This window comes from Cyprinodon tularosa, unplaced genomic scaffold (genome assembly GCF_016077235.1).
Source record: "Cyprinodon tularosa strain WSP-4 unplaced genomic scaffold, ASM1607723v1 ctg432, whole genome shotgun sequence".
NCBI lineage: Eukaryota > Metazoa > Chordata > Actinopteri > Cyprinodontiformes > Cyprinodontidae > Cyprinodon > Cyprinodon tularosa.
The window spans coordinates 838,575-852,235 of record NW_024039155.1 but is presented as its reverse complement, the minus strand read 5'-3'; the positions used below and the strand labels follow the sequence as shown (position 1 = coordinate 852,235).

At 44.6% G+C, this 13,661-nt stretch overlaps 1 protein-coding gene across 5 annotated transcripts in view; it reads left to right on the top strand.

The window, feature by feature from the left end:
- The window catches only part of bcor (BCL6 corepressor), a 40,631-nt gene extending 28,059 nt beyond the window's left edge, over positions 1–12,572 (top strand). For all 5 annotated transcript variants that reach the window (XM_038299649.1, XM_038299647.1, XM_038299650.1 and 2 more), the window contains 5 exons: positions 6,726–6,892; positions 7,273–7,418; positions 9,069–9,146; positions 11,172–11,325; positions 11,410–12,572. In XM_038299649.1, coding sequence (XP_038155577.1) covers positions 6,726–6,892; positions 7,273–7,418; positions 9,069–9,146; positions 11,172–11,325; positions 11,410–11,740 — 876 coding nt within the window. In that variant the 3' untranslated portion in view covers positions 11,741–12,572. The remainder of the gene's footprint in view (positions 1–6,725; positions 6,893–7,272; positions 7,419–9,068; positions 9,147–11,171; positions 11,326–11,409) is intronic.
- The last annotated feature ends 1,089 nt before the right edge of the window (positions 12,573–13,661 follow it).

Sequence of the window (13,661 nt, the reverse complement as noted above, 5' to 3'; positions counted from 1 at the left end):
TCGGGGGCCCTCTCAGCTCTGCCCGCTCAAGGCTCAGATAAAGGTGCAATCTGTCATTTATGCTCCCCCCCCCATGAATCGCATCTGAGCTTGGCTGTCAGATCGATAAGATCCAAGCAGAAGACAAAAGTTGGGTTTCACCTGCAGCCCCCTTCTGTGAAAGAAAAGTTTGCACAATCAGAGGGTTTGGTAAATATAGAGCCCCACAATTACATCAAAGGTCATTTGACTAACAGAGGTGGTCTGATCTAGAGGAGAATTGGGGAGCATAGGAGATGTAGATGTGAAAAGGTTTTAAAGTTGCAGTTTAACAACTGCAAAAATATTGTCATATTGTTGTAGATGTTATAGGTCATTTATTTATGAGATGCCAGAAAAAAAAAAAACAGACTAATAGGTTATAATTTACTCTAGCTGTAGGTTGCATAGATAAAAACCCAGTTCTGCCCCTCCCAAACCTGTTACTGCTAACTAGATAAAATAATGGTTATATATGTTTGGCTGCAAAAGCCATTATGAGCGTCTTTCGCACAACAGTATGGTCCGAATGTGGGCCAAGAGTCGAGCCTCTCTCTGAACTGCCACAGTTCGTTCATAAATCACAGATAGCTGGCTTTGTCTCAGACATATGTAAGCATTGGAAAAATTAAAACATTATGGCAGAAAGGGGGGGGGGGGAGAAAAGGCATTGAGGGGAACTCTGCATAGTGCAAGAAGAAAATCACAGCCAGACATTTCCAAAGGTTAAACGCTTTGGTTTAGTCTGATTCTTTATTAGTTTTGCTCTGTTTTCAACCATCACTACCACTGAAGGAACTCCCCTTGGCTTGAGTCCAGTTATTGTCTTGGTCTCGGAGTGTTTCGGATGTCCAATGTGTGCTAATGACAAGAATGTCATTAATACGCACAAGAAAATGTGTGTGTGCTCCTGGTGTTTGCAGTGTGTTTTTGCCTTGGATTCCTCCGCCAGCTGGCTGTGCTGACCGTCTGTCATCACTGCATCACACTAAGCCTGAGAAGCCCACACACAGACACACACATATAGACTGTCGTGGGACCTTGACTAACTAACCTCCTCATCCCTAAAGCCATTTTTTCTTGTGACACAAAACACAAATAAATTATGGAAAATTGTCTGAACACCAAAGAATTTCCAACATATTCTTACAATTTAAAGTCCTTTTTAAATATATATATATTTTTTCCAGTCAAAATAATATTAATAATGCCCCACTTCTCTTGCCTGTTGCTGCACACTGCTTATCAGCTGGCAGAAAGGGTGTTTTCTTTCGTTTGTATGACCTCCATTATGAAAAACAGCTTGTTGAGATGGACCAGCTAGAAGAGCGAGGCGTGTGAGAACGCTGGGACCCTTTTCCCACCTGGATCTCCGCTCTTTTTTTGCCCTCATGTCTCTAAGTTGTCACGACAACTTGCCCCTTGCGTTTTTCCACTTCCTCACCTCCTCGGCCGTATCACAGCTAGTTTATGATTGTCCCTCTTGCATTGCGACGTGGAATAACATAGTTCAGATCACGCTTCAAAATTGGACATAATTCAAAAATATCTGTGACAAGCTCACTGCGACACACTGCTGCGGGGAGGATAACTAGCCCCTAAGCATTTAATGCAAAGAGTGCTTAAAAACCATTGCTGAATTTAGCTAATGTTTATGGTAAATTAAGTTTGTGCATCAAAACCAAAATAGTTATTTTAAGTGCAAAATAGCTGTTTAGTTTTTGGAGGAATAAGAAAATGTGATACTTTTTAAATGTTTGCTTACCGCTTGCATCTCATTGGGCTTGTTGGACGATACCAATGCTGAACCATTTTAAATCGGTGCTTCTTGATTTTTCTTTAAGTGTTTTCACTTCCCATTTTTGGATTGGTTTTGTTGGAGTTGCACAGAATAAAGGCATATCTGCTGCAAATAAACCAGCAAGAAAAGGACGTTAGCTTTTTTTGGGGGAAAGTTGGCCAAACTTTCATCATTCAGATTATAGGACACTAATTCCCTGGCACTTCCTTTTTATTGTTAACCTAAACAAATCCTTGGATCCAGATAATTTGATAAAATAAAGTAGATTTTTGATTGAGTTTAACATATTTTAGTAGTTTCTAATATTAGTTGTATTCTAATATTATTACATCTAAGTGTTTTTCTACATTTAAAATAAGCGCATGTAACATCATTACCTTTGGAGAGAACAAGGTAATATGATTGTGAATTTGAACAACGGCCACAAAATTATTCCTTTAGCTTTCAGCTGCAATATTTTTCTCCCAATGGGTTTAATATTAGAAGACTGTGTAACTACTTAGCCACCGTTTTTAAACTAGTCTGCTAATAATTTAAGTTTGGACTAAAGTAGGGCCTTTTGAACAAAGAGGCTACGTGGATTCATTTATTTTCAGAGCTGGGCTCAAGAGGCCATTCAAAGAACTTGCACGGGTTTCTTTTTTCCACTTCGGCGTTTGCTTGGTTTTTATTACCCTGAACTTGCCTCCGAGCGTGGACATGGGAACCAAACAGGCTTACCTGCATCTGGTAGCTGGAAAGTTGGTGACCAGCAGGTCAGCAAACTGTCACCCCAAGCCATGGGGTGGGGAGGGGGGGGGGGGGGTGTTTTGCTTTGCTTCACTTTGCCTCACAGGCTGTCTGACATGCCACCAGAACAGACAGTGACTCATAATAGGCTTCTTGAATCATTCGTTTTGCATGTGGATGAGGGGAACGTGGTGCAAATTACTGGTTGAAAAGGAGGGCATTTATCATGGCAGCCAGAGGTGACTTTTCCTCCCTTGCCACGCACCCAACACACACACACACACACACACACACACACACACACTTCTCGTTTTCCTTCTCAGTTTTGTTAATAGAATCTGAGTGGCTCAGTGTTAGATTAATTAACTGTGAGATCATCAGCAGCAGCAGCAGCGCCTTCAGTCTCACCGAATCCTCGCTCACCCACACGTTTCACTTTTCCGAGCACGCACCAACTTTCCTTTCGCCGGAAAACTCCAGTCTGGCAGATTCGCTCATGCATCACCTACACATGTGACACGCATCCAACCCAGGCAGCGCCGGAAGGGGTTAAGTGTCTGAGTGATGCATTGATTGCAGGGGAGTGCAGGGAAGCATTCTAGAGAGGGAGATTAGAGGAAGAGAGTGCAAGAGAAGAGAATAGAAAGGGGGGGTGGTCTGTGTATGCGTGCGTGCATGCTTGTGTCTGTGCATGTGTGCATCTGGCGGGAAGCCGGGGCTTTCGTGCTTAGCTCCTCGCTCTCTCCCAGCGATATTAAACACGGCTCTGGAGGTTTAGCGCTGCGCCTCCTCCACAGCCACACGCGTCAGCAGCACAGAAACACACACACAGGCTTTGGCACGCTGCATATCAACTCTCCCTAGCCGTCAGTCTCTCTAACACTTGCTCTCACTCTTATACACACACACACAGAGCGCGTGGAATCCCCTAGAGGGGAGCTTCAGCACGGCTGAATCTCCCCTCTAGGGGAGAATCTCTCTCCAGCAGGCAAACAGAGTGTTGGCAGCAAGAGAAAACCAGTTGGAGCGTCTTCCCACCCTCCCCTTATTTCTCCTCTTTCACTCTCACTTGCTCGTACTTGCTCACCATTTTCTCCCATCCCGGATTTCCACTTCTACCTCCTCCTCAACGTCGTCTCCTCTACCCGGTTTCACACCACCACCCACACACGCCACCCTTTCATCTCTTGTTATGATCAGCGGGGGCCCAAAGGACGGCCCCGGCAGATTTCGTCCACGGATTCATTCATCTATCATCTGGTGCTTGCCTCTCGTCTTTGTCATCCCTCCGTCCTCTGCTCGTCCCTCCCGTCCGTCAGCCTGTGTTCTCTCCACCGCTGGCTTTTTATGCCCTCCAAGCGCTGAATGGGGGTGGGAGGGAGTGCGATAAACACTTGGACTAGATGGCTGGCCAGCATTAGCATAGAAATGGAGGCTTGGTGTCGTTTAGCCAGGTTCAGATGAGCACCTCGGCTCCCCTCGGCACAGGACCGCTTGCAGGACGGCACTGTGAATGCATCTGGATAAATGAATCCTGCATTCACATGCATATATAAATATATAGTAGTTTAGGACAAAATGAGGAGGGGAAGGCTTTGGTCATTTGAATTTTCTTGGAACGTGAAATAATTTTTCATTAATTTTACTTTGAATTATATTTTCAAAGGTAATTTTAAACAAGTGAAATAATTTTTAGCTCATCTGCTCTAAAAGTGCTTTTCCCTTCTTGTTTGCATGAACAATAACATTAGATTCTCATAATGTAAAAAAAATAGATAAAATCCTTGAAGTCTCAAAAAGCCTGGAATCTCATTTGATTTCCCCAAGTCTTTTTCCATGTTAAATAATACATAAATAAATTAAACTTTATTGATCTCACAATAGAGAAATGTACCTCTGCAATTAACCCATTCCCTTTAGGGAGCAGTGGGCTGCCATCATATTCCCCATTTACACTAACCTTGAAAAACCGTGGTGAGACCGGTCCGAGCTCAGTAACTGAGATAACTTATGGTGTATAAATGGAAAGCAAACTGAACTGAACCGAGCTAGACACAACCGAACCGCGCTAACTGCAGACCAGTTCCAGACGTGGGCTCGGCTCGTTTTTTTCCCTGGCTCGGTTCTCTGATAACAAGAGCGCATTAGCAGAACGCGTCATCTCCGTCTGGCTGCACATCCCCATTGGCGGTAATGCCCCTCCGGAAGTTGCTTGCCAACCCACACAAAACAGAAAAAAACAACTATAAACAACAATCGAAATCTAAATAAATAATGGCATTTTAAATAACACCGAAGTACAGCAATAATAATCAAGCATAACTTTCTGAATGTGACGGACTCAGCCATTTTGATTTGCTTGATTCCCTCCTTCTTTGTCGTCTTGTTTTATGGCGGTTGGCAAACAACTTTTGGTGCATTACAGCCACCAACTGCTTGATTTCCTCCTTTAATACTGGCTGTAATACCGCAGATCGCCACTAGAAGGCGGAGAGTCGAGGAACCGAGATAGCGTGATGTGTAAACGGTCGTCAAAACCAAGCTCGGCCTGGTTAACTGATCCAAGCTCGGACCGGTCTCGGCATGGATCGGTTTTTCAAGGGTAGTGTAAAGGGGGTAATAGGGCGCCCAGAGCAATCGGGGTTAAAGGAGAGCCTGAGTGGCAGTCTGTGGGAGTGGGTTTCAGGATTCCAAGCCCTATGCCCTACCCACCACGCTCCCCAACTAGGCAACATCTCCCCATGTTGTTAAACTTCTGAGGATCTCAAAACCAGCTCTAGTTGCTGTGTTGGTCATTGACCAAACATATATGATGTTGAACTAAAATCTGAATTCCTGAAGAATTTTTTGGCAGACCTTTGCAGACAGAAGATTAACTTAAAGTCTGTGGTTCAAGGCATCACAGATAACGCAGTTTGTGTGAAATAGTCTTTGTGTGTTATGGAGTAGTCCAGGTCAGATTTGACCCTGACAATTTGTTGCAGGTATTAAAACTGGCCCCATCTAAATTTGTAGAAAAAGCTCTGCTTCTAAAAAGGAATCCGTCTGGAGGATCGCATTGTCTCATAATTAGCGTGCTCCAGGGATCAGAATGTTGTAAGAATGGAAAAAAACATGTAATTTTTTAATGGAAAATTTAAAAGGAACCATAATGCCTCCTTTTCAGTTGGTGTGAATTTGAGCAGGAAGCAGCTGAGCGCTGCTCTCAGTGCAGCAGCAGGAGGTAACATTTTCTTCACCACCAGTCTCAGCTGTAGTTCTTTGCCTCAGAAAAAAAATCTTGCGATATCTGTAACTACTAAGTTAATCGTCGGCAGCGTACGAGAGCATTTGTGCTTTTGCGGTGCAAAATGCTCGTCTTTTGCAAAGGCTAGAGATTATATAGGTTTTTGCAGAAAAGATACTGATGGTATGAAAAACAACGAATAAAAGTACAGGCAGTTTCCTTTATTTAAAGGAATAGTTTTTAATAGTTTTTTAAGCTTAACACATGCTTATGGAAAAAATATTTTCCATCTATTACAAAACGGCACCTAAAAATGTGTTATTCTGTAGGCTTCATATTAACGGTGTTGAAATTCAGCATCTGACCCAAGCAGACCTTGTTTCCACAAACTGCCTGGCAGCTTCCTGTCTCTCTGTTTCCTCTCCGTCTAATGGCAGCAGACACTGCTCGGGTCCAATAAAGACTATTCTGACTACTTAGTGCCGGACGGCCAACTGTCACAGCCTTAGACCAGAGAAAACGCTTCCAGCTCTTAAGCGCCTCCATCAAATCTCTTTGTTCCGCTTCCATTATGCTGCGCTCAGAGCCCAGCCATTGTAGCTGGCTGCCACAGCGGCGTCCGAGCCCAATCACTGCACACAGGCACGCACACTCATATGCGCGTGAGCAGAATCTGGCAGGCGGAGAGCAGTTGAGTCACTCTCGGGCTCCTCGATGCGTTTGGCGCCAGCTCTGATGTTATGAAGCATTTGTGCACAACTGCGTATGTTTGTCCGGCACCGGAGCACACTCGGTTCCTCCTTTTCCCCTCATTTCTTTCCCGCAGGAAATGTAAAGGGAAGGGCTCTTTGCGTCTGCCTGTGTATGTGTGCGTCGTTTGAGATCACACGTAGGAAAAAAAAACCTTTTTAACTAACACAGCTCTCCTTTGTTTTGTCGTCCCTCTTTTAGGAGGTGGTGCTGTACTGCCTGGAGAACAGAGTCTGCGAGGTGAATCACAGAGACTATGCGGGCTACTGTGCTCTGCATGAGGCATGTGCCCGGGGCTGGCTCAGCATTGTCCAACACCTGCTGGATTATGGCGCAGACATCAACTGCAGTGCACAGGACGGGACCAGGTAAATAAAAGCTCTTCTCTCTTTGTCCGTGCTCTTCTTTGCACATTGCAGACATGATGGTGTCATTATCCACATTTATTAATTCCGGCTGAGCTATCTGTTAGGAAGTAGTGACTCATGCCTGCATGCAGCGTCCTGCAATGAGCGTGTTCGCTCATTTTTATGTTACACCCATAAACTGTGCTGTATGTGTTGACCAGCTTATCTAAGCTCAGTCGCGTTGCATGGTGATGGTTTAATGCATTTTAAATTTGGCCACATATTACCCATTATTAGCCTAAGCTTTGGCTATGCCAGTTTTTTTTTTAGTACATTGATATTTTTTATTAAAGCATGACTATTTATAACACAGGCTGTTATTCACCCCACTGTGTGTTTAGACCCATCCATGATGCTGTGGAGAATGACCACCTGGACGTGGTGCGGGTGCTGCTGTCTTACGGAGCTGACCCCACCCTGGCCACGTACTCCGGCCGCAGCCTGCTGAAAATGACCCGCAGCAACGGCATGGAGCGCTTCCTCACCGGTGAGTCCAGTCCTCTGTGTATGTTCAACTTCAGCAGCAAAACTGGAGTGTAAGCTTATTAATGAGCTGGGATGATGAATGCTTCAAGAAAATGGACCACATACCGAGCACCTGGAGATTGGTATAAATTGGCCTGATTGTATTGAGCTTAGAAAATGGCTCCCAAGCATCAGACCGAGAGAGAGAGAGACACACACATAATCAGCATTTTAAAAGCAATTTATCTTTATGTTCAAATTACAAAAAATTTCTAACTTGCAAATCTCATCTAAATCTCATCATCTAAAGTGAGCACAGTTCTTTAAAGTTTCCTTCTCTCAGCCCATTTAAAAATGGATCAGAAATCAAGGAGATTTTGGATTCCAGTTTAGCTGCAGAAAGCCGACTTAGAAGAGTGGAGATCAGGGTTTGGGTGAGGGTAAACGGGTTAAAAGATTGGTCATCAACTGCTCCCAGTAGCCCCCTGCACCCCCACCCCATCTCTGCTCTCTGTTTGCTATTCTCTCACTGCTCTGACCTCTGCTCAACCTCCTGGCAGGACTCCCTCTCTGTAAATCCTCATCTTCCACTTCAGAGCAGCAGCTCCACACGTCCATCTCTGTCATATCCCATCTCCCCTCCGGCGCCCTCCTCTTTCCCTCCCTCCCTCGGCCACCTGTTAGACAGGGATTCTCGGCTCGCCCGGGTGCGCGTTGCTGCTGCCTCTCGGCTCCTCTATCTCGTTACCTAGCAACGGTGACTGTGTTTGCTCGGCATACGTGAGGAGGAAAAAAGGGCTTCACTCTGGCTGGAGAGCGACTGTCGTTTCGCACGGCAGCCTCGTTGGAGTCTGACGTGCTGTGTGTGTGTGCTGCGAGGGCTCGCCTGGATGTTTATAGTTAAGTTGAGTCAACACAGGGACGTGTGTGAGAGGAGAGGGAAATGAAATCATGCTCAGCTGCCTCTGCCTGCCTCGATGCCCAAACTAGTCAGGACCCGTTTCATGAGAAAACAAGCTAGAAAACGGACAGGTGGCAGAGTGGATGGTGTTGAATTTTGAGACGACGGGACGGATCGATGACGGAAGAGCTGGAGAAAAGCGAACTCTGCAAGCGAGCGACGACGGCCCTCCCTCCACCTGGTCCCACTCATCTGGAGGCCGTTAATCCCTCCAAACACACGCCAGACGCCCCACGCCTCAGTGCTGGCACAAAGCCCGGCTCTCGCTCTGCAAATGTGCGTGCTGAATACACACCGCGTTGCTTATCCAGCTCCCTCTGCTTGTTTGTTTCCAGCCCTCTTTTCGCCCTGCGTAGAAATGTGTGTGTGTGTGTGTGCACGCGCTCTCGCTTTTGGCGACTGTGTGTGGTTCTTGTTTGATTCCTGGCAGCCGTCTGTGGCCTCGCTCTGAACTGAGCCAGCTCTAACCCAGCAGAGACGGTCGCTCTCCTCCCCCGCGGTACAGCCCCTGGCCTCTGACCATCACCACCTCAAAACATTTCTCTGTTTGTTTCTCTTTTCTCTCTCTCGCTCTCTCGACACCAACCCTCCCCCTGTTTTACTGTGCTCTTTATCCATTTTTCTGCTGTAGTCTCCAAGGGCAATTGTATTTGCCTCGTTGGCTGTCCCCAGGCGCCCGGCTCTTGAATAACAGGCTTCTCCTCTCCGCAGATTATTTTGCTGACCTTCAGGGACGCTCAGATGACGACGCAGGGCTTTATTGGGAGTTCTATGGCAGCGCTGTGTGTGGTGAGTACTGATCAGCGCTCTGTGTCCTTTAATTTGTACAAAAGGTGCAGCTCCATTATAAGGAACCTTCTATCTTAGGCGGGATTTCAGTTGAATGCGTTTCTACTGTTTAAACTGCTAAATTAGACAAGCGATTATCTCACAAGTATGGCAGTTACAATTTAAGTAAAGCCGATTTAATCTTTGAGATGTAGATTTTCACTCCAGACTTGAAGCGGAGGAAACAAGTTCCAGTGTAAATGAAAAAAACAAAAAAACAATTATTTGGCTGAGGGATGGTTAAAAGGGGCTACATGTAACATTATATAGAGTAACTCCGAACTTTATTTAAAGAGCTAGCTATATGAACTTAAGCTGCAAGTTGGATTGTCGCGAGATCTAAGTTTTCAGTCTCACAACAAATCCGTCGTGAAAGACTCCCACTAATACGTCCGTCTCGTAAAGACCAGTGGGTCGGACCAATGACATGCAAAATTTTTTGGGGGCGGGATGTGTAGGAGTGTTTTTTGGGGCGGGACATGTAGGAGTGTTTTGTGGGGCGGGACATGTAGGAGTGTTTTGTGGGGCGGGACATCTAGGAGTGTTTTTTTGGGGCGAGACATGTAGGAGTGTTTTTTTGGGGCGGGACATGTCGGAGTGTTTTTTTGGGGCGGGACATGTCGGAGTGTTTTTTTGGGGCGGGACATGTAGGAGTGTTTTTTTGGGGCGGGACATGTAGGAGTGTTTTTTTGGGGCGGGACATGTAGGAGTGTTTTTTTGGGGCGGGACATGTAGGAGTGTTTTTTTGGGGCGGGACATGGAGTGTTTTTTTGGGGCGGGACATGGAGTGTTTTTTTGGGGCGGGACATGGAGTGTTTTTTTGGGGCGGGACATGGAGTGTTTTTTTGGGGCGGGACATGGAGTGTTTTTTTGGGGCGGGACATGGAGTGTTTTTTTGGGGCGGGACATGGAGTGTTTTTTTGGGGCGGGACATGTAGGAGTGTTTTTTTGGGGCGGGACATGTAGGAGTGTTTTTTGGGGCGGGACATGTAGGAGTGTTTTTTTGGGGCGGGACATGTAGGAGTGTTTTTTTGGGGCGGGACATGTAGGAGTGACGACAGTCAGAAGGACCTTGCTGGGTCATTTCAAACATAGCTACGCTGGAGGACTCACCTGTCGATACAGCAATTGACTCGGGGTTTTAGCTAAAATAGCAACGATTTGCCCATTTGTAGATGGGAAAGATGTCTGAGCTTTTCCTCCGACAGGATTTGGAAAAAAAATTGATTTATCAGCTTACTCTGTTAGTTGCTCAAAAAGCTGCAGACAAATACTATTGTGATCTGAAATGTCACGATTCGCTACTACGATTGGCTGAAAGCGTATTATGGAAGGCGGATACTAGCTGGCATGTCACCCAATCAGCTCAAAGTATTGTACTAGTCGTCCCTCCTCATCGCAAACAGACTGAACGGCAGCCATCCCAGATTAATAACGTCAAACTCAACACAGTTCTTAGGTTACTAGCTATAGCCAATTTATATGAATCTCTTAGATACAAACTTATTTGACGCTGACTCGATTTTTTTGGAGCAGAACAATGGGAATTTGTTTGACTTATATTATTTAACAGGGATTATCCTATAAAACCATCTAACAAGTTCAATTTCCTTCAAACTAAATTCACGCTTCAGAAGATTTTATTCATGAATTTGAATGTTAGCAATGTGGGACACAATAATATTTAACATGGTTTAAATATTACTTCCAAACAATACAATGGTGTTTACTCCAATAGAGGATTTAAAATGAACAGAAAATATAATAAAGAATTAAAAAATGTCAACAGATTCTTAAAACGCAATGCTGGAAATGATCAAGCAGTTGGATGTTTACTAGCCTCCCACTAATTTTACTTTAGTTTTGCTTCAGTCAAGAACCAAAGAGTTGGATGTGATCACCATCTTTAATTTAGCTGAAAATGTCACCAGAAAACTACCCTTGAAGAAGAAAAGGTGTTGAAGTAGAATCTGTGATTTGTTTCAGAATCAGGCGAAGAGGGCGGTGTTTACAACATCCTGGCAGACCCTCCAGGTCCAGACGACGAGGACGAGGATGAGAGAAGGGAGGTGTTTGAATTTGAATTCTCTGATCGACCTCTGCTGCCATGTTACAACATCCAGGTGTCCCTCTCCCAGGGGTGAGCTTAGATCTCCAAAGCAGATAAAGCAAATTATTCCTATTGTCTCTGCCTGCCCTCATCCATCATCTCCTTTCCTTTCAGACCTAGAAACTGGCTGCTGCTGTCAGATGTGCTCCGCCGGCTGCGCATGTCCGCCCGCGCCTTCCGACAAGCCTTCCCCCACATGGAGGTGGTGACTGTAGCAGAGGCGGAGTTCTACAGGCAGGCGTCCCTGTCGCAGCTGTTTTCCTGCCCGGAGGAGTTGGAGGGCTTCCAGCCGGACAGCAAGGACCTGTTGGACTTGGTTGAAGACAGCGCGGAGCTGGCTGCTCTGCTGGGCTCAACACTGGAGTGTCTGGACGACCGCTGGGACCACCAAGCGGACAAACTCAAAGACAAAATCAAGGCGGCGGGCAAGCTGGGCTCATCCTGACCGTTTTCCTCACTAAGTGGAGTTTGCTGTTGAACCAATCAGAGGTTACAGATATGCCTTAGCGTGACCCTTAGTTCCCTCGGCTCTGGACCAGCACTGGTGTACTGACGGACTGACCCACTGGTTAGCTGGGCTGTGGAAACCTTTCCCTCCATTAACTAAGGATCAACACATTTCTGACTCAAGAGACTTAATAATGGTCTTATTTTTATAAATTAATATATGTATAAATAAATATATACAGTATATATATGATATGGAGAGCGTTTTCTCTTTGAGATGTTGCTCTTGGCACCTCTGAAAGCTTTTTTTTTTTTTTTTATGGAGCAGTCGCGCTCTAAGCGGCTGGACGGTGTGTGAGCATACAGCACACTGTGCATGTTGTACAGAATAGTTCTGAGGCTGTGCTGTTCGGTCTGATATTTGTGTTTATAGGAAGCACATGATGTCCATTTTTTTTCTCCCCTAGTTCTCCTCAAACTTTAGTGCTTGTTTGAGCCTCAGGGGCTACTTTGTTGTATTTCTTTCCTCCCTTTAAGATGTTTCTTTCTGTTCAGGCTGTAATTTAAACGTTAGAAGCTGCAAAACTGTTTGTATAATAAAGTTTTAAGACCATGTTGATATTCCCCTCCCCCCTCCCCTGTGGCACAGAGCTTGTATATAAAGGGGAGGATACTGCAGTACTTTAATTTTTTTTTTCTTTGGAGTGTTCATTTTTTGTTTTGTTTTAACTTTGTAATTAAAATATCCCATAATTTGTATTTATATTTTACAAAAGAAGTTGCTTTAAAATAAATCTACAAACTGCAAGTTGAACCAAAGTCCGAGTTTCTGTTGTCATTCATTAATCTGAGATGTCAGCTCCTGATGCGTGTCAAAACCGCTTTTCATGCCTAATTACCCAGCATGTGATCGAGGTGTGAACACAGTGCTATATTGCCCCCTTTTGGAAAACTGATGCTTGGCAAGTAATGGTTACGGCCTTGGAGAACCTTGCCACCTCTCTGGATTAGAACCCGAAATTGTGGCTGGAGGCGCCATCTAGTGGAAAGAACTGGAAACAAATTATAGCTGGTGGAAAATAAAATCTAGTTCAGAGGAGCTTTTAGTTTTGAACCCAGCCATAAATGGGTTGAAAAATGAAATGTTTGCAGTATTTGAATGGATTAAGCTATTTTTTTTAAATGCCTGTGATTTTTATATTTACCTAAAACAGGGGTCTTCAAAGTTTTCCAGGCCAATGAACCCCAAACTGATGGCGAGATGGAGCAGGGACCCCTGATTATAGAAATTGTTACATCAAATGCTCCTATAGTCGTTCTATTACAGATGGAGTAATGTAACAAAAGTAATTTCTCCCTGGGATTATTAAAGTATTTCTGATTCGGATTCCTGGTTGATGGGACAGGTGTTGTGAATGAAACGGTGCCCAGCTTGAAAGAGCTGCTGTGTGTCGCTGAATGTGAGCATTGATAACTGAAAGACATCTTCTGCCTCCATTTATCTGTTTACTACAGTGTGTTGAATTCATGTTAATGTGCATTTAAAGACATTTCAATTAGTGGAAAAATTGCAGGGGGGAATATATATATAAAAAAAAAAAAGTCTAATCAACCAAAACTCTGGCGACCCCCATACAGTAGCTGTGTTGAAGACCTCTGACCCAATACATTACTGCTAAAATAGGCTTTGTTTTTAATCCCATATTTCCTGTTTTGTTTCTTCAGTTTGGTTTACAGTAGTTTTTACATGGGTGTTTTTCTTCCTTTTTAAAAAAAAATTTTTTTAAACTAATTTCTTGTTGGAGCAAATAGAAAACAATCCAGCCACACAATGCTACTGTAACTCCTTTAGTTTGCATCTTTAGAAAACAAAAACCAAAAGATAAGATGCTTTGAAACACAAGATTAGGACCATCACG